General features: G+C 46.6%; 1 protein-coding gene across 1 annotated transcript in view; it reads right to left on the bottom strand.

The window, feature by feature from the left end:
- LOC116940524 (potassium/sodium hyperpolarization-activated cyclic nucleotide-gated channel 4) overlaps positions 1-21,997 on the bottom strand; it is a 45,382-nt gene extending 23,385 nt beyond the window's left edge. The window contains exons 1-5 of the mRNA XM_032950456.2: positions 20,728-21,997; positions 18,006-18,429; positions 14,237-14,398; positions 11,627-11,845; positions 4,577-4,723 (exon numbers count right to left, since the gene is read on the bottom strand). Of these exons, the coding sequence (XP_032806347.2) occupies positions 4,577-4,723; positions 11,627-11,845; positions 14,237-14,398; positions 18,006-18,429; positions 20,728-21,530 (1,755 nt within the window). The 5' untranslated portion in view covers positions 21,531-21,997. The remainder of the gene's footprint in view (positions 1-4,576; positions 4,724-11,626; positions 11,846-14,236; positions 14,399-18,005; positions 18,430-20,727) is intronic.
- Between the last annotated feature and the right edge of the window lie 3,587 nt (positions 21,998-25,584).

The following is a 25,584-nucleotide window of genomic DNA, read 5'->3' as shown; positions in this document are numbered from 1 at the left end:
TGTGATATTCAGCAATGTGCTCGTTACACGCACGCAAGGCATTATTTTGCGTGCGTGGTGGATTCCCAAGAAAAGCGAATATCATGGAATAGAGAGAGAGAGAGGGAGAAAAAAAAAGTACCCAAATCTGGTCCAACTGTGAATTTGTAGTGAAAGTGCCGCCGCTGAAGAAGACGACTGGAGCACGTCATGAGTCCTCGCCTTTGATTGTACAGATCGGGTCTCACGCAGAACGGGTGGAAGCCTTTAAGAAAGCTCAGAGATAAAGAGCTTTCTCGTGGTTTCATGTGTCGGGGGGGGGGGGGATAATATCAGGACATATTGTGATGTGGGATGCCACTCCTCGTGTCCGCTCATGAATATAAATATTGTCCCCTTTAGCTGTAAGTGTGGGCGGTAATACATATGGAGCCATTCATTAAGCGTTCGCGTTCCGCGATGCGGAGCAAGCTCATGGCTCCTTTTAAACCTTCGGGCCATTCCCCATCTCCGCAAAACGATATCTCGTCTGCAGCCGCTAATGACATCCTCGCCCAGCCAGCCTGAGTGTGAACGATTGCGTCGTGTTTCTTAATGTTTGTGCCAGCCGTGTCGATGCGGCTACCCGTAGCACCGGGGTCTGTCCCGTGACCTCCTGTCAGCGAGCCTTCGACACTCCACGTGTCCTCGAAGTGCACCTGTTCTGGCATAGGCGCCATGGTCACGTCGCCGACACTTAGTGGCGAATGGCAGGCAGCTATTGTTATTGGTCTGGTTACCGAGTGTGCAGGCGTCTGCACACTGCACTCGGGGTCGCCGGGACTCGGAGGGACCTGTGCGCCAGGCGCCGAGGATGGGTGGTAATTCAGACGAGAGGGCCTTCGTTTTATTCGTGGCACCTGGGGCCCATACCTACCAAATTAGCAGTTTCCTGTCCACCGACAATCTACTACATCTAAAACAATCTGGGTTCCGAAAAAAATACAGCACCGCATCTGCTGCATTAGACTCTCTGAATCACATTTACAGTAGTCTTGATAATAAGCAGTACTGTGCCTGTCTTTTTCTAGACTTGTCCAAAGCTTTTGATACAGTAGACCACAACACCCTGCTTAGTAAGCTAAGTTGCCTCGGTTTTTCCGAAAACGCAGTAAAATGGTTTTCAAAATTAGCTCTTTTCTCGCACCCAAACTGTATTCACAGATGGTTGGAGGTCAAATAGTGTTAAGATAACAAAAGGGGTTCCACAGGGTTCCATCCTCGGCCCCCTTTTGTTCTCTCTTTATGTGAATGACTTGGGCACTGACCTGGATCATTCCAGGGTAAATCTTTTTGCACATGACACGATACTGATTACTGCTGGCCGCTCTGCGGATGACGTGATTGCTAAGCTACAGGGTGATTTCAACAAACTACAACATCAGCTAGTTGCTCTTAAACTAGTACTGAATACCTCCAAAACCAAGGTGCTATGCTTCTCACCAGGACTAAAACAGGAAGTTATTTTTCCCCACTTACATTCCTTAAATAATTGTCAAATAGAGCAAGTCAAGATCTATAAGTATCTTGGGGTCATCCTGGATTCTAAGCTGAATTTTGAAGATCACATTGATTATATTGGTAAAAAGACAAAAATAAAAATTGGTTTTCTGTATCGACACAAGCACTGCTTCCCCCAAATGTTCCATTTGGAATTGATAAAAGCTACCATACTGCCTCTACTTGACTACTGTGACATCGTGTATAAATCAGCCCCAAGTACTGTACTGAAGAAGCTTGATTCCATCTATCACTCGGCCTTAAGATTTACATTGAACTGCCCATATAGGACTCACCACTGTGATCTCTACATTGGGTCAAACTTAACAGCTCTTAATGTTCGACGGCTTGTGCACCAGATCTTATTTATTCACGATGTACTTACAAAAAATTCCGCAGACTACCTGCTGGATCTCCTCTCTGTTTCAAAGAACAAATTTGACCTCAGGTCTTCGCTCATTTACCAGCTTCACATTCCCTATTGCCGTACAAAAACTGGAGGAAGGGCATTTGCTATTGATGCCCCCAGAGTCTGGAATGATATTGCCAATAAACTGCAACTTGAATCGCTACCAATGACATCTTCTCTCAAAACTGCTCTAGAGGAGTTGTACACCCCTACTGCCAGTGCTATTCATTGGCGTAAAATAAAATAAAATGTTTTGCTTCGGATGACGCTGCAAAGTATTATCTGTATTTTGATTTAGCGTGCTGATCTTAAAGGTGCATTGAAAAATTTGATACTCCGACCAATGCTTCTGTTGTTGTGGAGTAACTCATGCAGCCAGCTATGGCTGTAGGATTTGGTGTTACATGTTATTTATGTAGTTTATTGTAAAAATTCGGTCACAGTCCTTGTGATCACTCTTACCTTGCAATTATGGCTTTATTTTTTGATGATTTGGAAAAGTTTTTTGGTTTGGACATGTTTGTTTTGTTGTAGTACGGAGTTAGACTGATGGCCTTAATCTAAGTTTTTGTGGTTGTTGTTGTTTGACTTGCATCCCACTGGGATTTTTTGCACACAGCGTTGCTGTACGGTGTTTTTTTTCAGGAATGTTTTTTTCCATGGATTTTCTGTTTGCACAGTCACCTAGTCACTTTAAGATGTTCTTCTTGTCCGTGTTTTTGTTTTGTTTGTTTGTTGTGGTTGCACCCGATTCAAGAGCCGAATGGCTCACAGGGCCATACCAAAATAAACTGAAACTGAAACGACGCGACGCCACTGAGTGCGCTTCAGAAATTCCTGCGCTCTGCCCGCAGCGTTGATGGGTTCGTGCAAAGACCACCGTGTGGTGAGCACGAGATGCTAAACTGCAGGCGTTAACCCACTGGTCCGTGGAAGGCAGTACAACGAGCAGGCTACCAGCTCAAGGACTGTTAATGTCAGTGGCGTAGCGTGGTTGATGTGGGCCCTCGTGTAACGAATTGAACGGAGCCCCCCACTTCCAATTTCCCACCTCTTCATAGCCCCGGAAGTTCGTCTTCTCTGTCCCATACGACCCGGTACAGTTGCACCGCCTGCACACGTAATCAATCGCTATTAATTACGTCGTTGCAACTCAGGTCTATTTTTTTCAAAGGAAACGTTTCATCTCAATAGAATCTCACAATGTTTCAAATCAAGCACTGACGACGATGATGGCGATGATGAACTCTGCTCATTGCGTATTTGAGCATGGAAACACGTGTTATTGTTGATGTCCTCTTGACCAGACTGCTTCTTTTAAATAGTCAGTAGATCATTGTTAGAGGTGTAACATTGCATAGAATCATTGATTAATATTGATTCTTAAGCTCACGATGCATCCATCAAACTGCATGTGTAAGAATCAATGTTTTCTATTTTTGTCTTTTGTACGAAGTAGCTTTGCGTGACCTCTGCAGCCACTAGAGGCTGCAACATTGAACCACATGGCCCTCGACAGTATACGTTGTTGTCGTGATTTCAAAGCTCCTTGTTATCGTATTTGTGCTTTCGGTATCATGTCACAAGATGATGCATTCATTGGGATATCTGGCACAGCAATGCAATCGTTTTAGAGAATGGCCCACTGAAGCGGATATCACAGAGCTACCGCTGATGTCCTTTCATTTACCCTCTAATCCACACAGTACAAAGTAGTACATTACCACTCACTCTGTATATGTGAGTGATGTTAGTCTCAAGACAATACGACCACAATAAACATTTGCAGAGCTGGAATTTAGCCAAACTTAAGTTCAAACCGAATAAAATCATTCTTGATTTTAAGCTTTCGTGACTGCAGGAATCCATACTCTTTGGTTCTTTCCGTAAAGTCACGTAGGTAGAAAAATAAAATAAAACAAAAAATAAAAAATCACGACGTTTCGATCGCAACACCAGCGGTCATCCTCAGGCGGGAAAAATAATAATAATAATAATCCAGTAGTGGAACTGCTGAACCGCTTGTGTTGAAACGTCGTGAAATATAATTTATATTTGATTTTATTTTTCTACCTACGTGACTTTACCGAAATAACTAAAAGAGTACGAAGAAAATCATGTTTTTTTCTTTGTGTCGCAATAGGTGACCGGGTTGAAACCATCAACCCAATCACACACACGGGACGCTGCCTGGATTCGAACCCAGGGTCTCAGCGGTATCAGTTCCGAGCTCTGACCTCTGAGCCACTCGGCCGGCTAACATTCACCACGGCGAATCACTCTTGGATCGTAGCACAGGCATGGACTCGCGCCAATTCATTGCACCTCCAAGGTGTACGAATCATCAACGCACCGTGAATATTCTTAGCTCTTTCGGTAAAGTCACGTTGAAGTGAAACAATAAAATAATAAAATATATATAAAACAATAAAAATTCTCACGACGTTTCGACCATAAGACAAACGGTCATCATCAGGTGTGAAAAAAAACCGTCGTGCAAGGCCCTCGTTTCCCTTGGCCGAGCGTGGCGCTCTCCCCGCGTCTCCCAACCGCAATCCCTCTCTCCGTAGAGGACATGAAATAGGAAGAGAGGAGGTAGTGGGGGTGGGGGGTGGGGGGCGAGTTGGGAGGGGGGCGCAGCAGTCGCACCTCTCGCAGCGGCTCGTTGAGCTCCCCCAGGATGTTGTCCTCGTCGAACATCTTGCCCTGGTAGCGGTTCTCGTAGTACTCGTGGATCCGCTGGCGCAGCTCCGCCGGCAGCTTGTGGAACGACATGTACTGCTCCACTTGCTTGTACTGCACGCCCGGACGCGAGCAACGCGGCACGCACGGTGACCTCTCACGTCATTGTCGAGCCCTCGCATCGTCGTCGTCGAGTTGCCGTTGGCATCTTTCTCTCTGTCTCTCTCACTGTGTGTGTGTGGTGCTGCCGGTCGTTTGCACAGACACAGGTGACGCGGCGTGTGTGCGTGGACCGGGTTGGTGGCGGGGAAGGCTGACACGGATAGCCACCATGTGCGGAGCGGAATTGAATTCGTGAAGCAGGCGTGGGTGTTGGAGCAGAGAGGCCCGCAGGTCTTGGACAAATAGCCAAATGATTCTCAAATAATAACACCACTGGATGAAGGCTCCCCCATGCTGTGGTGGTGGCGGTTGCTTCACCGCCACGCAGGTGTTCTGGGTTCGCAGGCGCAGCGTGCTCATCACTCCGCGGCCGCACCACCTCAATAACACACGATGACGAAAAATAATTCGGATATTGTAAAACACATTCAATAATATTGTACCACAGAGGTCATGTACGTGTGTGGGGAACGTATCGGTTGAAAGTGAGGGGGAAGTGGTGGGGGGGGGGGGCTTATCAGGAATGGTAAGAGGTTTGATGGTTTTGTAGATCGGGAAATTATTTAGAGGATAATTTGTGATAATTTATTATGTTTGTTATTCCCAGGCGAGCCTCATGGAGTCTTAAGACTCCGTTTGAGGAGGGTCCTGCTAAGTTGTCTCAGCAGGCGGGAGGTGTGATGTTGCTTCTCTCTGTAATTCCTGGTGAGTGATTTTTAGGTGAAATTTTTGTTGCATTGTCATGTGGCCAATACCCATGAGATTTTATGCTTTTTCTCTTCTAACTGTGGGACGAAGCTGGCGAAGGCACGGAACAAACCCGTGCAGAACTGTGGAGGAAACATGCAAGCTCCACGCAGAAAGGCACCCGAGGTTGGAATCGAACTCTGGAGCTTTTTTTGCTGTGAGGCACAAGTGTTTGCCCTCGTAATAATAATAATAAGACGATTTATATGTGATTTATAATATGAATTTTGGAATATACAGCTGAATAAAATATGCAATGAGGAGCTTGAAAAAAACGTGAACTTTACAAAATAATGTACATTTGCTCGAATATTCTGTAAAGTGGGCGAACAGGTATCAGGTATCAGAATGTAAAAGCAAAATAATCTTAACGTTTAGACAGTTTACATAATCTATTTTTGGTACCAAAATCCAAAAACTGCAAATTTGCACCGTTGCGCGGTAATTATAAATAAAAAGGTATATGAAATGCACGCATAATAAATGATGCTTGACCTCGTGATCTCATAACAGTTTTTTTTTAATTATCGACAACGCTTCAAACCCGCGTAGGGGTCAACTATGCGCTGGGTCAATGTGGCTGGTGCTGTTTGTTTCCACTCGCACGACGGACGGCGGGCCCAGCAAAGGAACATTGTCCCCGGGACGGGGTGGCGAGTTACGCTGCCGTTGCTTGCTAACGCGACTGTTGGTGCTGGGTTTAGTAATATATGTTATGTATGTCGCTATTGCTAACTTTCAATCACATTTCTTATGATCACTGTTACATTGTTTTTTTATGGCATTATTTTAAGAATTTCTAGAAAGGTTTAGTTTAAATTTTGATTGGAAGTTTTCGTGACTGCAGTGATTCATATTCTTGGTTCTTTCGGTAAAGTCACGTTGAAGGGAAACGAAACGTCGTGAGAATTGTATTGTTTTATATATATTTTATTATTTTATTGTTTCCCTTCAAAGTGACTTTACCGAAACAACCAAGAATAGGTTTAGTTTAGCCCGATTTTTTTTATGTAGTATAGAGTTAGACGTAACATTTTAATCTAAATTGTAATATGATTTTATTGTGATCTAACATTAAAATGGGATTTTTTTGCACAGTTTAATATGCAGCATAAACAAATGGTGCTTTTTCTGGAAGGTTTTATTGTTTTTGTAGGGGATGTTTGAATGTGTGTACAGTAAATTCTAAATGTATCTTGTAATTTAATTGTTTGTTGCGGTTGCACCCGAATCAAGAGCCGAATGGCTCACATGGTTATTCCAAATAAATGAAACTGAAACTGAAGGACCTCCAGTGGAGGAAGCTCTTGAGAGAGTCCCCCCGTGAAAGGTTATTTTTGCCGACTGTTCCACGCTGACCCAGATGTCTCCGAATCGGCATTCGCCTGCTATAAATTTCCACACGATGGGCCACTTCGTTGAGCGATGATTTGTGGCCAGGTCGCGTCTTATAAAGAGCTATATAGCTCAGCGGGGCCTTACGCCGTAAAAAAAAATAGCGAGGAAAGAAGATGAAGAAGAAGGTGGGAATAACCCACGCTTTACACCACCGTCGGCAACCAACCGATTGAGTAACTGTGGTGTAACCATTTATACTGCCGGGTTGAGAGAGGCTCGGTGTGGGAGGGGGCTGGGGGGGGGGGATATAATAAGCTTGCACCGTCGTTTCAACTACCGCGCCGGGAGATAAATTCAAGCCGGTCACCTCTGGATTGTGAACCCAGTGTGCTTAACAATGTACCGCAGCATCGTGTCAAGAAACACGAGTCCCCGTTGATAGCCCACTTTACCCATTAAGACACTTCCCCCGTCTTCCTATCAATGAGACAAAAGTGCCTTTCGTTGAGTGGCGTATTCGATACATTGATTACAAAATTAATATACTCTTTGGTTCTATTGGGTAAAGTCACGTAGGTAAAAAATAAAATAACAAAAATCACGACGTTTCGGCCACAACACAAGTGGCCTTCATCAGGTGAAGGGACGAGACTGTTTGGAGGACAGGGCTGGAGTGAAAAAAGCCACTCTCAAATCACGACCTTTAAGCTGTGTGAGAAGAAACAAAGCGCCTTGACAAAGGAATTAGCATAGAATTTTGCATTGAAATGGCTGAGTGATTAACTTTGAAAAAAATAAAGTCTATCTTCCACAGAGATGGGTCAATAATTCACCCTTCCACATTAGCTGATGGTTGATGCGCAAACGCAAGCGTGCAGCCGATTGAAAACGTTGGATGCCACGTCCCCCTTCCAAAAATGCACTTAGCAAAAATATGAATGGTAGCGTGACGCATCGCAGAGAATGTCGTCGTCGCCCCCTCGCGCCCTTTCCCAAACGTCACGTGTCGTCGCGGGTCGAGTCGTGTTCTCGCGCGCGCAGAGCCAATGCCTCCTCCGATCGTAGCGGGAGGATTATTCCGCCCCCCACCCCCTCAACTCGCCGCCACCCCCCCCCCCCCCCCCATAAGCGCGGGCCTGCCATTATGTGGAGCCAGCTAATTAGTTCACGGTTCAAGGAGGACTGAACTTGAACAAGTCACAACCCCATTAAGGGGAAATTACACCCAGAGTTTGGCACGGCCGGGAAGGAGTTGGCAATCCGGCCTCCTCTTTTCCCCCATCACTCCTTCAACAGGAGACGTTAACTACCTCGCCTGGTTACACATAGAGGTCGTGGGTTCGATCCCTACCCTGACGCCTGCTGCTGTATATTTGGAGTTTGAGTGTCTCTCTCTCTCCCCGTGATCGCGTGGATTTTTCTCCGGGTCCACTGTTTTTTTTCCCTCCACATTTAAAATCAACGTGCGATTAGTGTAATTTGGCTGCTACAAATTTACACGCGATAAGCCACTTCGTTGAGCTGTCATTTGTGATTGCCAGGTCGCTTCTGAAAAAAGAGAGCTATATAGCTCAGTGCGCCTTATCTGGTAAATAAAAACATTTGTTAAAATGTTGATTTAACAGAGAAGAGGGAGTGGATGGATGTAAAAAGAGCGTGGATTATTTATAACGATAAGGACGGCGACCGTCGGGACTGCTGCTATTTTTGCCGGCGCGGGCACGTTGCGCCGATCAGGCCGGCCCGGGGACGGTGTAGATGTGTCCGTCGTGCCAGCTTATTGAACTGTCGCGCCCGATGCATTATTTAGCACGGCACATAGAGTCAGCTTTCTCAAGTAACCCAAGGTCATGGTAGAGCTGGAAGGACTTTGCGCGTGGTGGCACGCAAACAACGAAAATGAAAGAACTTTGTTCGGGTCATAGCAGAGGCTTTTTGTACTTGGGGTTGGAGGGTTGGCGGACAAAAAAAACAACCCACACTTCAACAGGAAACGTTTTGCATTTGTGGCATGTCTGCTGATGTCAGACTACTCTTTTAAAGATGAAAAATTATAGATCCATTGCGGTCTCTCGCGCCGCACCAACAGGAGAGAGGTGTTTGGTCCGAGGCATCGCCACGCACGCGCCACCCAAAGCACGGCCGAGAGGTGGCTTTGATCTCGTGATTACTGCGTGGAAGCTGCGGTGTCAATAATAGAATCATGCAAATAAATGCAGGGGTAAGATTACATATATAGTATATTCCTTGGAGCACGTGACGTTTATCTGCACGTGGCTTTAATACACAAAGTGGGAAAGATCCCTGTGAAGATTGTAAATAATGATAATTGATGATGATGATGATGATAATAATAATAATACAGGAGGAAGTTATTATTACCTCCAACGCTCCGCTTTTGGAGCACGCGTCTGTGAAATGTTTGATGGCGAGGTTTTGCTCGCCGTGTTATTTTTAGACGTTTGAATTGCCCCTTCTTCGTTCGCTATCACCGTAAATATCTAAACGCTAATTTTTTTTTGGGGGGGGGGTGGGGGGTTGCGGTACTTTTAAGCCGCAGCGAGACAATTCATTATGCACGTCGAAGCATGACGCCGCTCGCGAGGGTGTGAATCACCCGTCGGCGTTCCGTAGCCCGCCACTATACGGTTGCATTTGCTCGCAGCCGCACACACGCACGCACGCAAGCCATTACTGCCGTGTTATGTCATCGATCGCTTTTAAATGTATCTCCGTGCGTTTTTTTTCCTTCCCCCCACCCACCCACCTCTCGCATTTGACGCAACAACAAAAAAAAAGCTCTTAAATAATCGCAGCCTTCAGTTTCATCTCAATTTCTGCGCAAATGATGACAACAATCGGGTCCCATTGCTGATACTGCAGCTGCAATGGTGCGCGGGGTTTAATGGCGGGTAATTGAGAGACAGCACAAACCTCGCCCACTTGCTATGGCATCACGCATGGAAGGGCACGTTCTTTTGTCAACACTCTGCTCGTCAACGGGTTACTGCTTTCCTGATGATTTCCACCATGGTGTAATGGTTATCAGCGATCTCAGAGGTGGCCGGTTTGATCTCCTGGCTGGGGCAGTTGCAACGACAGGGTACATTTCTTAAACAAGTCCCTGCAGGGTGGGCTGGTAGGACAAGTCTCTGCGCTGTCTATTGCTGATTTTACACCCAACAACACGAGATTTCACTTCGTTAAAGTATTGAAAGGGGACGGACGGACGGACGCATTAATCTATTGCAGGCTGGTACACTCAGTTTACAACTTCGTTCCTACCAGTAATACTCCTTCAACACCACCTGTTTTCACGCAGCAGTTTAAATGGGTAGGCTGCAGTGAGTCGACCGGCAGGTCGGGTGTGGTGATTTAAAGTGTGGGCACTTTTCCAAGATGTATGGCCATCTTGAACGAGTAAACCAAACATCCTCCAGGAGAGGGGCCCTCTGGTGGAGGCGCTTTCCGCCCGCAGTGGCACGAACGAGCAATTGCAGGGCTGCGCCTATAGCCCTCCTTTTTTGTGCTTGAATAACGGGCGACAACTTTGCTTAATAAAGTGCCTTCGCGATCACCTTGCCTCGAGAAGAGCAGCCAAAAGCAAAGAGTTGAGCGTTTTGTTCGAGTAGACCAAGCGATGGAGCAGACCGGCAGATGGGCAGCTGCCGGCTTTCACTAAAATTGCTGAAACTGCCCCCCCCCCCTCGAAACCTATTCCTGGAAACCCCTCGGTTGGCACAGCCACTTAAACAGAGAGACGTTGTCACTCCGCTCACCCGCTCCTCTCCCCCACCGCCCCCGGCCGGTACGAAGGGTCACGAGGACACGAACGCGCGCACGCGTTACTGCGGAATGCCCCACGCTGACGGACGGGGTGAGCAATCAGAGGAAGGCGCAGTCACGCGAGGCAGGCGGAGGAGTGGACAGGCAGGGGTCGGGAAGGGGTGTGGAGGATTCCGGTGGCGGAGGTGTTCGGGCGGGGAGGGGGCGCAGGGAGAAGGAAAATCAACGCTTGTAAAGACACGATTTATTGGACTTGAATAGCGCCGAAGCCTAAATGCGAACTCGCATCTTCAAGTCGCTGTAGAGAAACAGCGGGTTATTTATGTTATATATAGAGAGAGGCACACAGTCGTCCGTGCTCTCGACTCCCTGCCCGAGTTCAAGTCCGGGCCTTATTTGCGATTGTTTTGAGTGCTGAGAAGATGTGGGATTTTGGATCACACCAGCCGTACCGTGCCTGTGCAACATCCATCAGCAGAGGAATGGGGTATCCGTGTGGGAGGAGACTGGAGAGTACCCAGAGAAAATCTGTACTCTGGGAAGGCGTAACTCGTAGTTCACGACAGATAAGTCAACGACCGATTTGCCATTCTGTCATAAAAGAGGTCAAGGTGCAGCCCTGCAATTACTTGCTCACGCCACTGCTGGCGGAAGAGCTTCCACTCGAAGTAGCTCTCGAGAGCCTCTTCTGTGCATATGAGCCTACGCCTTCCGCGCCGGACAGGCTTCTCTGAAGGGATGGGGGTACCCACACTTTACCCCACCACACGTGACCCGACGGCGTACCCATTCGTACTGCTGGGTGGACAGAGGTAGGGGGTAGGACATCGAATCGAACCGGCGACCCCGCACCGGACCGGACTGTAGGTGTGGCGCGCTGACCATCACCGCCCAGCGGCGTCCGGCACTAAACAGCGGGCGAGCATCGCCAGCGGATTTGGTGGAGAATTCCGCGCGATGTGTGGGGCGGTGTGGGGTTCTCACCTTCTCCTGGTACTGGCGGCGCGACGAGTCGAGCGACTGGATGAGCGCCGTGGCGTGCCCGATGAACATGGCGTAGCACGTGGCGCCCACGATCATGCTGAGCATGGTGAGCCACAGGTCGGCCATGCTGACGGGCGCGCGCTGGCCGTAGCCGATGCACAGCATGTGGCTCATGGCCTTGAAGAGGGCGTACGAGTACTGCTTCCCCCACGAGTCGTTCTGGCACACAGGGGTAATCGCAAAAAACGAAAAGGAAAATGTGTTGGTTGATATATATATGTGTGTATGTACAATAATGGTTGCTGAGCACAGGCTGAAAGGCCCATAATGTATGCAAATGTTTAAGTTATTTCGCACCGTATGTAGCCAATCGTGCTAATGTCATGCGGCGAGAAATAAACTGCGACATTGAATGAAAGCGTAACGCACGATGAGAGGTGATACGTTTCTTGAATTGGGCAAGTTGGGAGGAGGAGGAGGAGGAGAAGAGACGATCATTGGGAATTCCAGAGTCGAGCATTGGCGAGGGAAGATGCTGGACGGGACGTGGTGTGGCCTGCGGTGTGGTGGCTGAACGCCGTTGTGGAAGAGTCAAACCGGGTCAGACTCTGGCTCACGACAGAGGCTCAAATGTTCTCAATGGATATTTTTCGGGGTCACTCGAAGTACGTGGCTTTGTAGCCACACCGTGGCGAGAGTTGCATCGGATTTGGTGAGGCCGGGTGAAGACGTATTTTCTGCGTCGGTGATCCGGACAGAGCCAACTGAAATTAAGCGCCGGTTCACGATGTCCAATTGAACTTTGCACGTGGATTTACCGTTTCTATTTTCAGAAAACGAACCCTTTTAATCTTTTTGTATGTTCCATTCAATCCCAGTAAATTACTTTGTTTAAGCAGGTGGAAGACAAATGAAATGTGTTTATCTGCGTTCCAGGCTGTATATCCCTTGTCATTGAATTGACTATGGATATGCATTTATTCAGTACTCTACAATAACCACAAACCCACCCCCACCATAAATTAACGTAACAAAAACCCAACATTATGAGATAGCATTTTAAATTGTGCACAAGATAGCTACAAAAAGTAGTACCTCATTTGCAAAAGAGAAACTGGGTGTTGAGAAGTAAGACACTGCACAGCAAAACTCTTATTGCTGTAATTTAGTCGCAGATAATTTTCAGATTTGGACCGTGACATCAGAACACGCTGTTACGGCTCCTGATAATAACATGACACTTAAGAGTCCTGGGCCCATGGGCAGGTCCCTCGAGCACATCCTGGTTGCAGCGAAATCAGCAGAAGAATCAGCGCCGGCGTTTGAGATTTTCAGGAGACAATGCACAGATGTACGGCCGATAGCGTGACGAGATTGATAACACTGGCACTGATTCACCACAGCGGGTAGAGAGAAGATACATAGGACACTCCCCCAAAAAATGTGATCTGTCCCGAGTGGCCAAAAAAAACCCCTTCACACCAGACGCAGATAATGGCTGCAGCAAGTTTAGCGTTGAGACGGGTCGTTGGAAAAATGGGCCCCTCTTTTCGTCTGGAATGCAAAGTAAGGCCCCGTTGTTTGTTGCTGCCAGGGCAGCCGTGGCCAACGGTGCAGAGTGTTGAGGCAGTGCAATGACACCAGGGTCCATGCCAGAGGGTGCCCAGGTGCCAGGATATGAAAAGGGGGTGGTGGTGGTGGTGGGGTGGGGAAGGAAGGGGGTGGTAATTGGACATGGGAATTCCATCTCATTCGCTGCACCAGGACCTATGCCAATCATGTTTTGTCACTGCACATCACGGGTGCAGGTGCCTTGTCACGGTTGCTGAGGATAGGACCACAAGAGCAATTTGCCAAGTGACCAGCAACAAACAGCACTGTTGAAGGTGTGACGAATGGCAGCTAACATATTTCTCGAATTGAGCAAAGGTTACATAATATCTTGGGAAGGGAGACCACGGGGAGGGAATTGCAAGGTCGAGCAATGGAAACAAACTAAAAGAGGAAGTGTTTGATTTATTTTACCTGCAGCTTAGTGGATGAACACAGTGTGGATAGACCGAGTCCTCAACATGGGTAGAGGAATGAATGAGCGAAGCATGGGAGGAGTGACCGCGACAATAGCGATAGAAGAGCGACGAGGAGTGGATTGACTGGCTGCAGGTGATTCGCGAGTGATTGTAGCGAATCAAGGGGGTGCTGGATCATCATCTGTGAGTGTGTGTACGGGGAGTGGTAGTGTAGCAGAGTTAGCGCGCTGCGCTACAAACCCGGTGACTCGAGTTCGATTTCCGCTCACGGCCAACACCGGTGACGATTATTTGAACCGGTCTTGGGCATCCCCTAGGTCGACTCAGCCTCAAATGAGTACTTGGTGTGGTGTGTAAATATTGCCCTCGTGTGCCGTTCCGGCCTTAATAGGTGCTCGCTAACAGCACTTTTCCAAAGGGTCTATGAGGACGAAGTGGTTGTCTTTTGTGTGATCATGCGTGCGTATGTATGTATGCACGTATGATGAACTTATTTCGCACCGTACGTAGCCAACCGTGCTGATCAGAGGTGCCGGGGGAAAGCGAATCTGAGGTGCGTGCGTGACGCGGCGAGGCCCACCACCATGCCGTTAAGGGAGATCCAGCAGTCGTGGGGGAATTCCTGCAGCATGGGCACCAGGAACTGGAGGCAGCCGTCCCAGTGACACAGGAGCAGCATCATGGCGATGAGGTTAACAATCCGCACCACCGCGCTCGCCAGGTCGTACGTCATGTGAAAAATCTGGCGGAAAAGGTGAGGGACACGGAGGGGCGTAGTTCGGCGCTGTGACCTTGCCCCCGCGGTGTTTGGAACGTGGACAAAGCCGCATGCTCGCCATGACGTTGCTCTCCTCGGGGGGGTGTGCGTGGCGTGCGCGCGTGTCCGTCTCTGTGCCTGGCCAGCGTCGATGTATCGTGTTTTTCTTGACGGCAAGAGTACAGCTGAGTTGAAATAATTTGCAGCAACTTAATAAAATATGTTGTCTTCCTCGACCCCCCCCCACTCCCCCTTCATTGTGCTGTCGCCGTCACGTCACGAGAACCCTTTCGTGTTTAAGAACGGTCTGCTGGATGTGGATATCATGGAGCTACTTCAGACGTGCCTTTAAGTGACCACTGTTTTCACACAGCAGGGGGCTGCACTTTCTCACTGGCTCTGCCATATGACGAGAGTAATGTTCGGCGCTTGACAGTCATGTCAGTCTTTTTAAATTCTGACCCTGGAATTTAGCGAAATGAAAGTGCAGAATCAAATTGAATGCGACGGTTGCTTTGTGCAGTCACTGGGCTGAACCACGAACTCACTCCTTGTGAGAACCCAGGCTTGTTCACAGACAGCGGAAACCGGCATTAAAATTCATTATCTCAGCAGTGTCAGCTCTGAGCTCTGACCTCTGAGCCACCCGGGCACCTGATTCTCGTTGTTCTTTTTATTTATTTATTTTAAGGTCAATTGTTTCGGCCATTTGTTCGCCTCATGGGATTATTTGTTTGCAATGCAGTTATTCCATGTGTCCTCACATCTCAGTTGATACGCCTATCAACTTGTAATTTTGCTCGCGTTCAATGCCGCTCACCGGGACGTTTCTTTTCGGGAGGCGTGCATGATCACGGCATACCAATCACAAGATGCCTTCACTGGAAGAGGACAGTGCCCGCCGAATATTTGCCGCTACAGTTAGCGGGCACGCACAACCCGCTATGTGCAGGTGAACAAATAATCACCACTGTTAAAGCGCGAACACATACCGCTGCTGTAATTGGAACCGTGTGGAAATGATGGTAATTTATGAATGCACCTGTGCATAACAGCATGTCTGAATGAAAAAAAAGACAAATTTGGGGCAGGACAACATGAGAGCTTTGGTAAGAAAACGAAAGGTTAAATATATGTAAAAATCTCATCCGAGTTCTTTCAATAAATAAAAAATCGTCTATGCTCCCATGTAGAGATTTGCCAGATCAAAATTAAATGGTTTGGCTAAATATTCGTGAGTTTTTTCTTTTCCCCGTTGCTAAATGTTCGTCTTTATTTACTTCCAACGCAGTGTGTTGCCAAACATTCCGGTCAGTGCCAATTGGACACACGAAGTAACATTGCATGATGCCAAACTCGCACTTTATTTTTCCCTTCATGTTAAAATGTATATCAGACCAGGCAGCTCAGTGGTCGTGAGAAGCTCTCAAGTGAAACGTTGTGAGTTCAATTCCCGTTTGGGGGGGATGACTCAGCTTATCATCTCTCCTGGGAAGACAACAGTGGTTGTCCTACGGATAGACTTTCCCACGCCACGAGAATATAGAATTTCCACCACTGGCTCAGGGATTCAAACAGGATATGAGCAACAATACCTCTCAATGCTCATTCGAGAACAGGACATCACATTTGACTATGATTGATTGTCTTTGTTAGATTGAAAAAAATGCTACCGTGTTGGGTTTTCAGTTTGCTTTATTAACGAAGGAAACATGCCGCAAACACATGCTGTTGAAATGCCATGCTCTTTGGGTTGCAGGTGACGTTTCAGTAACCCCGAAACAACAAAGGGAATACTGTGTGCATGCTTTACGCGTGCCTATGCGGGAGTGGCAGATGAGCCCTACCATGCATTTTGAATGTTAACTCGGAGTCCCAGTGAATGGGAATTGCCTATTTCCAGGTAACCAGTTGAAACGTCATCAAATGTAAGGATTTTGTTTTATTTATTGCTTACCACGTTTTAGATTACGTTTAATCTTGCAACACAACGGCAAATACCTCTCATCAGGCTTGGAAGCTATTTACGCTGGAATATAATTACCGAAAGCCCATTAACAGTGACACACCCACAATTACCCTTAAGGGGAACTGGTAACTGAATGCCATTAATTACTTTTGGAATATGTAATTATAATTATTAAAAAACTAAATGTTACGAATTGTGGACAGGCAACCAAAATGCTGCGTTCTTTTATTAAAAGTAGGATAGATACAAGCTCGTCTGAAGCTTTTTTACAGTTAAAATGTACACGTTTAATGAATGCACATTATAATGCAATGAATATTTTCCAGCAAGGTACTTTATATATGTTTTAGGTAATTTCACGGGATAAGATGCTCTTCAAAGGTATCTCACAATCGATTACATGTGTTTTATCCGTGCCTGCTGAAATCAGAATGCTGTGGCATAAAACCCTGTGTACATTACCTTCGTTAAATTAATTGAAAATATATTTTAATGGAAAATAATAAAATACAATTAAGGAAAGCATTCTGTCATCTTAAATTTCAGCGTTCACGTCGCCAAGAAAAGGCCCCGCTGAGAAAATTTACGCAATTATTGATGTCATTTTAATATGTTGTCTTTCACTGCAGTTTCTGTTGACGGCATACTCAACAGAGAGCGAGAGAAAAAGTCAAAGTATTCTTGGGAGTATTTATTATTACGCCTCTTTACCCAGGAAAACCTCTTGGAGTCTCAACACTCTTTTTCAGGAGTTTTACACAGTGAGGGGAAGGGGGCGATATTTGTGATGTGTAATCCCAATTAAATAATTTGCAGGTAATGTTTCAGCATTTGAGATGTTTTGGACGATACCGAGGACATTACATGTGTCTTGTTATTTATTGTTGTGGGAGGGAAACCTGAGAGCCCGGAGAAAATCCATGCAGAACAGGTGGAGAACATACAAACTCCACGCAGAAAGGCGCCCGAGTCGAGAGTCGAACCCAGGTATTTCTTGCTGGGAGGCACGCGTGTTAGCGCTGCGCCACTCTGCCGCCCACTGTTTAGCATGCATGCATACAGCCACCTACTGTACTCGAGCCTCCTAGCTTGATGCGACAAAAATGACCACATTTCTTCCCCCGCCTACGAGATCCACTATTTGAGTCAAATAGAAAATACGAATAAACATCAGAGGTGCTGCAAATCACCTGCCCGTGAAAATTAATAGACATTGCAATAAAAGAAACCCTCACACAAACACAGACACATACGTGAATTGTATACTGCAGTTTTGAACAGAAGACACTTCCACGATGGTGTTTCAGAAGAATAGCTGGTACTTTACGTATTTAGTGTAAACTCTTAAGCATCGATTTTCTTTATTGCAAGCGCCGGCATTCTGGGAATTATAAATGAGTAATGATTTTTTTTGCTTAGATCAAACCTTAACAACATTCGCTACAGATACATTGTCTGCTAACTTTATGACCACAAAATGCTCCACCGTGCATATAGGTCGGTGAGGAATGTAGAATGGGAATTGGGACAGGATTGGTAACGTTAAACAAACTGTGGTGGTTCACACTAACAGCAGCACGTGGTGCAGGAGTAGCGTATCATGGCAGTTGTCTGTTCACTCACCTCTTCCCACTGATGGATGTAACGGATGAGCCGGGAGAGTCTTAGAAGCCGTAGCAAGCTCAGGATCTTGGTAAAACGGACAATGCGCAGGGCTCTTGCAGTCTTGTACATTTCTGAGTCGATTCGGGTCTCCACGATGAGGAATATATAGTCCACGGGTATGGACGACACAAAGTCTACCAGGAACCAACTTTTCAGATACCTCATTTTAATAACTTGTGGATCCAATATAATATCGGTGTTATCTTCGACAACGATGCCTGTTCTGAAGTTTAACACAAGGTCCACTAGGAAACACGTGTCCGACAACACGTTAAACACAATCCAGGCAGTTGTGTCCTCTTCGTGGAAGAAAGTGATCCCCACGGGGATTACAATGAGGTTTCCCACCATCAACAACAGCATGATGATATCCCAGTAGAACCTGTGGGAAGGAAATTGAGCGTTAACCAAGGTTGAAATCGCATGACAAAAAATACTCCCTGAGTGTTTGTCCAGATGAGTAATGCTATGGCTGTTCTCGAACAGAAACACTGAAAAACAATACCGGTTTTACTTTGCGGTGATACACATTATACTCCCACAGTAGTGCCCTTCATTGCATTTCATTATAAAACACACGAGATCATTGCCCCTCATTGTGTTTCATGCAGTACTCGTAAAACACACCGCATATAAAATCGTCAGAATGCTTTTTTTTAAAAAACTGGGTACAGCTCGGTGAAGACATGGGGGAATGAGGGGGGGGATTTCAATTGGTGACCTAAAGCACCATAATGTGAAGACAGAATAATGCATTACAGAGGCTTTCAAAATATACATTATTCAACGAAAACGATTATAAAGTTCCGTATTATAAGCCACTTAATGTTTACGGGAACAATCTGTACCCAGGCGTGTGGCATACATGTAAATTAAACCACTGCATTATGATGTTGGCGCGTCCTTTGTGTGAGGTGTAGTGTAAAAAGGGCTGGCGAACAACTTCGCTGACATCATATGTTGGCCCTTATTGAGTCAAGAAAAAAAAGCACTTTTCGAATTTTACATTCTACATTTACAATGTGCAAGCGTCGCATTCTCGCGGAAATGTATTAAACGAAAACGGACTTTGACGAAAGTAGCATGCAAATGTGCACCGCATCCGTTGTGTTACAACACGGGGTGTGTAACCAACGGGTGTGTCTCTGCGGGCAATCTCGTGTTTGTGTATTTGCGTGAGAATATTGGGAAAAATCCAAGCGAGGACACCATCCTGCCCCTACCCGCCCCATCGAAAATCTGAGCGCAATCCCGTTTCAGGACCTTGGACAGCGCCGCTGGAATTCTGCGCACGTCCTGGCGACGCTGGGTCACCTTGACAGTGGCCGCAAGCAGCAGCAGCAGCAGCATCAGCAGCTCCGGCTCCGCGTAACGCAACAATAACAACACAGGCGCAATATACAAATCGAGCTCGGCTAAGATGTGCCGAGATATGTCTTAAAAAGGGGGGAGGGAACTCTCGCAATTGGAGAAAAATTGCAACTAACAAGCGAGCGCAGTGCCAAGCAATGCGCGAAGTCTTTTTTTTATTGCATTCGCGTAAGGGGCCACGTTTTCCATACCGGCGACTTTGGGCGTTGTCGAAACAGGATTGCTATGAGTCGACTTAGCGCTGAGCTGCCTGTGTTGTGTTTAGAACTGAGCGGCGTGTACGTTTGCATATCTGTGGCCATTGAATGTTTGGGGATTCTATAAAATACGCAGCCCGCCTCTCACAGTTGAACACCCTGCGTAAATGATCGCCGTGGTTATTTTGCTTGACGAATGGCTGCATGATGTGTTGACAACGCAAGCCCGGTGTCTGTCGCACAGAATTCAACTTCTGGTTGGGCTCTTATCACGTCGACTCACTGCGCAATCAGTGACCTCACACTGCAGGCAAAGTGACGTATAGTTCAGTTGTAATTAAGAAACACCTGCTAGGCAGGTAAATTATGCATCAGCTGCAAGAGACAGTGTACGTCGTCACTGCTGGCCTTTATAACGAACACCTTGAAATGTATTTGAGTAACTTATTATGCTACCTAAAGGCGGCGTGAACAATGCCGCGTGTGGTATAAGACCACCAGCCCTACAGGTGTATTCCAATGGCCGTGGAACTTCTGCTGGTGTCCTCTAGGACAGCAGTGTTATACGATACAAAGGGTTTATAAACCCGGGGAGCGGGCGACCGTGGTGGTGGTGATGGTGGTATACAATGTCCAGATTGTACTTAGCCTTCACGCATGGAAAAAGTGCAACGAAAAATTACATACGCGACGTGACTGGAGCGTTTGCCGGTGTATTACTGACTACTTAGTAAAGATGCGGCAAAGCAGTAGCGTCCACTGCGCTCGTATATTCATACCGAAATAAGTTCAAAGGTTGTTTCTTCAGTGACCCAAACACCCCGTTAAGTTAAAACAATATTTAAAAAAAAAAATCATTATTTTTTTATGAAAGGGGGACCGTAACCCGTTAGCAACGGAAACAAAAGAGTAAACAACACGCGCGGGGTTTTTATTTGTAAGACAGCCGTCGTTAACGGGCACAAGTGTCCTCTATAGGCAGTCGCTCGTATCATAAGTGACACGCGTGACCTATGAATGTATCGATGTATCGCCAATATCTGAACGCGGTGACAGGCAACCCGCGTGACGCTCAGCGGGGTAGCGAAGCGGCGGCACTCTCACTTACCCACCTGAAATCACTGTACGGGTGAATAATCCAAAAGCCGGCCGATTTCACCCGTTCTCGTTCCCGCTCCACCGCCTTCTCGCTCCCGAACATGCGCAGGGAGAACTTATTGACTCCCGGCTGTAACATGGCGCTAAACTGCCTCTGCATGAAGGTGGCCTGGATGCCGCACTGTTCGCCATCGTCCAGCAGCATGGGCTCGGCCGACTCGCCCTTGAGGAAGCCCACCGAATTGGCCTGGGGCCGCTGACTCTGACCTTTCCTCACGGACCCTGAGCGAGAAGCGCGCGGCGCGTCGCCTCCTCCTGCTCCCTCCTGCTGCTGCTGAATGCCCGCCGCGCTCTCTTCGCACTCGTAGGCACCGCCCGAGGCGCACTCCCCTTCCATGATGGAGCGCTTCTCCTCGGACAGCTCCTGGTCGTGGAAATGACGACTGGCGATAGAGGTCAGGCTCCCCTTGGTCGCTCTCCTGCAGTCCCCGTTGGTGCTACGCTTCATTTTCCTGCCCACGTCCGTCTCCTTTATATTGGACTCGCGCCCGCCGGCGCTCCTGTCCACGCCGCCTCCCAGCGACGAAGACACGGTTTTCATTCGGATGCTCTTGCCTCGCGTAATCTTCCCTCCTTCCTCCTCGTCGTCGCCAATGCCGCCGCTGCCGTCGCCGCCGCCGCCTCCTCCTCCTCCTCCACTGCTGCCTCCGCTCGCTTTGCTCTTCTTCTCCATGCTACCGTTTCCCTGGGCCGCCGCCGCGCGCTGCGACAGACTGGCGCGGTCCCCCCGCATAGCGGGTGGTGGTAATTTATCCATGTCGACGGGACGCGAATGTCACAGCGTCCTCTAGCACCAACAAATCTCGCCGCACCGGACGCCGGGCGGGCGGGCGGGCGGAGGGTAGCGCTTTCCGACTTGCGCCCCGCGATCGAAGCGATTTGGAGATTATAGCGAGTTTGATGCCTCCGCACTAGCGGCCCCTTCAGCCTGGGCTGGCGGTGCAGTTAACGCTGCGAGGTTTCACGCCGCAATACCTTTCCACGCGCTCTTCGTCTGATTCATTTGTATTGTTCTCTGCCTTTCAACAAGATCGTCACGTTACGCCGAAACTGTTTGCGTAACGGAAGAAATCGGGTTCTTGCATGCGTATGCAGTTCTTTGTTTTTGGGATGGGATCCAAGTATTTGATTCGGGGTGATTTTTTTGTATGCTTGGTTTCGCTACAAGAGTCATATGTTTTTTTTATAATTTGAATTTCTAAGAAGCGAATGCATCTGATCCCTTTTTGCAAAGGTTGTTAATTCAGGACGGAACCGCATTATCATTCACGAAGCTTGATTAAACCTAAAATATTAATCCGGATCATAAATGGCCCAAGGGCTCATTTAATTGCGCATTACTTTGAGCGAATATCAAAGTTAGATGGAAAAGCTAAAGTAAATGAAAATGTGTTACTCTCAGCAACACATTTATCATCACACGCATACGAGGGAACACACAGTACAATAATGTCCCGTTACATCCCAGACATTCGTTATGGTATAGTGAGTAGAGTTATAGTTTCAGTTCCCCTTAACTGCTCAATAAGGCCTCACCGTGTCCCAAGACTCTTTTCAGGAGGACGCTGCATTGGGGTTTTCGTCTATTTCCATTAATCACTGAAACACTTTTCAAGGACATGGACGATGACAATGGAACTAAAGCAGTGCGCAAATCAACGCATACGCACAGAGAAGTGCAATTTTGGAATAACACTGTGACGTAGAGAGAGGAACACATCGATCGAGTTTCACCATGGAGTTGGTCGAGCTTCACCATGGCGTGGAAGCTGAGGCCAGGAATATGCCAGATAGGGCATCTACTGTGGAAATTGAACCATGGGAAGATCGGCTTTTTTTGCAGGAGTTTGGAGATTTGTTGCATGGCGTGACTGTCGGGGATGGTAATGGCTTGAGGAGGCCTTCATCTAACAATGGATAGACCATGGCTGATAGCGATGATGACATGTCATAGATTCTCAATGAGCGCACTGACTGACGTGCATTAATTGAAGTTGTTGCTGCTTTTCTTGCAGGTAAAGACCACGTATCCAGCATACACATTTTGTTTGATAAGCATGACTTTCTCCTAATAATAAAACACTTAATATTATAAATACTTATCGTCGCAATTGGCTCTTACCTAATTCGTTATCATTGGGAATTTGTATGTTTGCTTGTGTGCTTTAGAAATGAAACCTGAGCCCACTCCTTTCAACAAAAGAAAAATCGCTTTCATTTCGCCTCTTGTAAAGTAATCGTCTTATTTATTCCCGAACTGTGAGTCTCTTGCTATCTTCGGTAAGAATAGCCTTTCTGCAAAATGCGTATGTTCAAATCGTGCAATCACCACAGGTCACATTACTCCGTATTATTGCGATTGCAATTAAACAAATATGCATATATAAAATGTTAATATACTACCCTTTGCCAATGCATTTCTTGATGACGGCTGCCCTTCCACACTGTTGGTCACGTGTTCTTTTGGCCAAACTGCAGCACGCTGGTCAGCACGGGTTGCTGAAGAAGTGCCAGTTCAGACATCACCTCCCCACTGATGTCTGTCATGGCCGCGAATGGAACACACATCGTCGAATTTATTGTGCAGCGTGCTAGCCACAGTGCCACTGCTCCACCCCAATATGTGTATATATTCATACTTGATCAAAATATTAAGCCACGTGTTGCACAGGGAGAAAAGAAAACATACAATACTCCCATCCCTAAAATATATAAAATAGATAGTTCGCTGCAATGTTACTCCAAATATTTCTCTAGTTTTTGTGGTCTATTTTTTCATGAAGACAGCCATTCAGGAGAAAAACACTTTAAAACAAGCCCTTTTCAAAGAATATGGAACTTCAGATCACGCAGCAATGATCACACCCAGTGATGCCTCCCTTGTCATTTTCAAAGAACGAGAAATCTGGCTCCACTTGTGATGTGAACAGAATAAGGGGATAAAGAGCCCTTGACGTGGTCCACTTAAAACGAATTTCTTTTGCTTTTTTTTTGGTCTTGTTTCTGGAGGTGACTCGCTGTCAGAACTTGCACAGGTGTAAAGTAGTGGGTCAATTGACGTGTGACTCCACTCAGCCTGACGTGGCTTTCTTCAGAATAGTCTTCGTGAGTGGGTCTATACAGGAAACGCAAACAATGTTCAGATATAACTGTTGCACGATTACACGGCGTGGTTATGTGAAAGGTCCCCTACGGGCTTACTTTTCGAGCTATTAATAGCGCACTGGACTAATCTTTTCACAAGTACAGTGTAAACGGGACAATAAAATAAAATATAACATTACCATTGTCGCCATTAACACATCAAATGAAAATTATTCATTCGGGTAATGGATTTGACAATGGAAAGTTTTAGACCATATGGAGTGAAATAGCCCACAGCAAGTGCTGAAATGCTTCGGAAACCTTGTCATGAGTTAAACCACAACTTTGGTAAATGATATTAGTTACGAGAGGGGAGTGGAATTTAACTACCACATATGTAAAATTCACTGCGGTGGTGAATATTTGAACGCAACACCTGCAGCTATTAATTATATACACTAAGCAAGCGTCTGTCGAGGCTGCAACGACACCCTCTGGTCGTGATGTGATGACGATTTTTGGATATGGCGATCGCCACTAAAATAACAGCGAGGAGGAATGATAGAGGAAACAACATTTCCGTTCAAAGCATCTTACACGTGTCACATTAATCACAGTACATTTTTCAAACATTTTATAAATATCTTCCTCTGCAAGATATGGAGCAATCGCTTTCACAATATTCAGTCACCTGTTAAGAGGAGAATCATTAGGATGTCTATAAATGGATTGCTCTGTATACATGATTTGACAGGTTTAATTTCACAATGTGTAAGCGTTTATTGATTGATGGAGTCCTTTAACCAGATGGGAAGACGTTTATATTCAGGTTTTTTTAAAGAGAGAGGCTTAATAGAGAAGCCATGTTTACAGTGGATTGAGGTAGCATCTGGAATCAGTTGCATAACGTACATGACGTGAAAATACCGCTTAATTTACACGATTTAACATTTTCAATGAAGGGATAATTCAAAATAAGTTATTGTATGCGCAATTGAACGCAATGTTCTAATTCTACAAGTGATTATGTCAGTGTGTAGTTAGAGTTTGAGCCATGGATCTTTGAATTCCCTGTTAATAAGTGGCATAGGCCGGCTCGGGTGTTTTCATTGGCCATGGAAACGTCACAATTAATGAACCGTGCGTAGGTTAAATATTGCACGTGTGAATAAATCGCCCCATCAAGAGAGGCATGCGGGTGACAAACAGTCTCATAGATCAACAGCACAATGGAAACGTCATCTTTCTAACCAGGCTTTCCCCCCAACGCTTGCACAACACACGGCAACTACCTGACAAACGAGTCCTGCCACATCTGGGCCAGTAGCACATTCATGCATAGCCACTGATTAATATCTGGAACCACGCCGCCCACTGGTGGTTGGTGGTGTTGGTGATGCGAATGCTGCTATACAGTACTTCCATAATATAGTTTGTGGCGTTAGATCGACACATTTATAATGCTAGATTCTGTGGATTTACTCTCCAACACACCGGTGTGCTGAACGAGTAACGCATTGGCATGTTTTGGTTACGTGACAAACATTCCTAATTGGCTGTGTCGGATGGCGGTGGATATTAACGACACATTTCTATTTACACGATTTAACCCAAAAACCTCTATTATGGATACTTGTCGCGAAAGTCTACGTGTTAAACCGTACAATACTTATTAGTCCATGAGGCCCAGACCAGATGTTGGAATTGTCAATACCTTTGGCGACGGC

This window comes from Petromyzon marinus, chromosome 1, assembly GCF_048934315.1.
Source record: "Petromyzon marinus isolate PM22_M1 ecotype Great Lakes invasive population chromosome 1, UKy_Petmar_22M1.pri1.0, whole genome shotgun sequence".
Lineage (NCBI taxonomy): Eukaryota > Metazoa > Chordata > Hyperoartia > Petromyzontiformes > Petromyzontidae > Petromyzon > Petromyzon marinus.
Note: the sequence above shows the minus strand (reverse complement) of the source record. Positions and strands in the feature narration are given on the sequence as shown.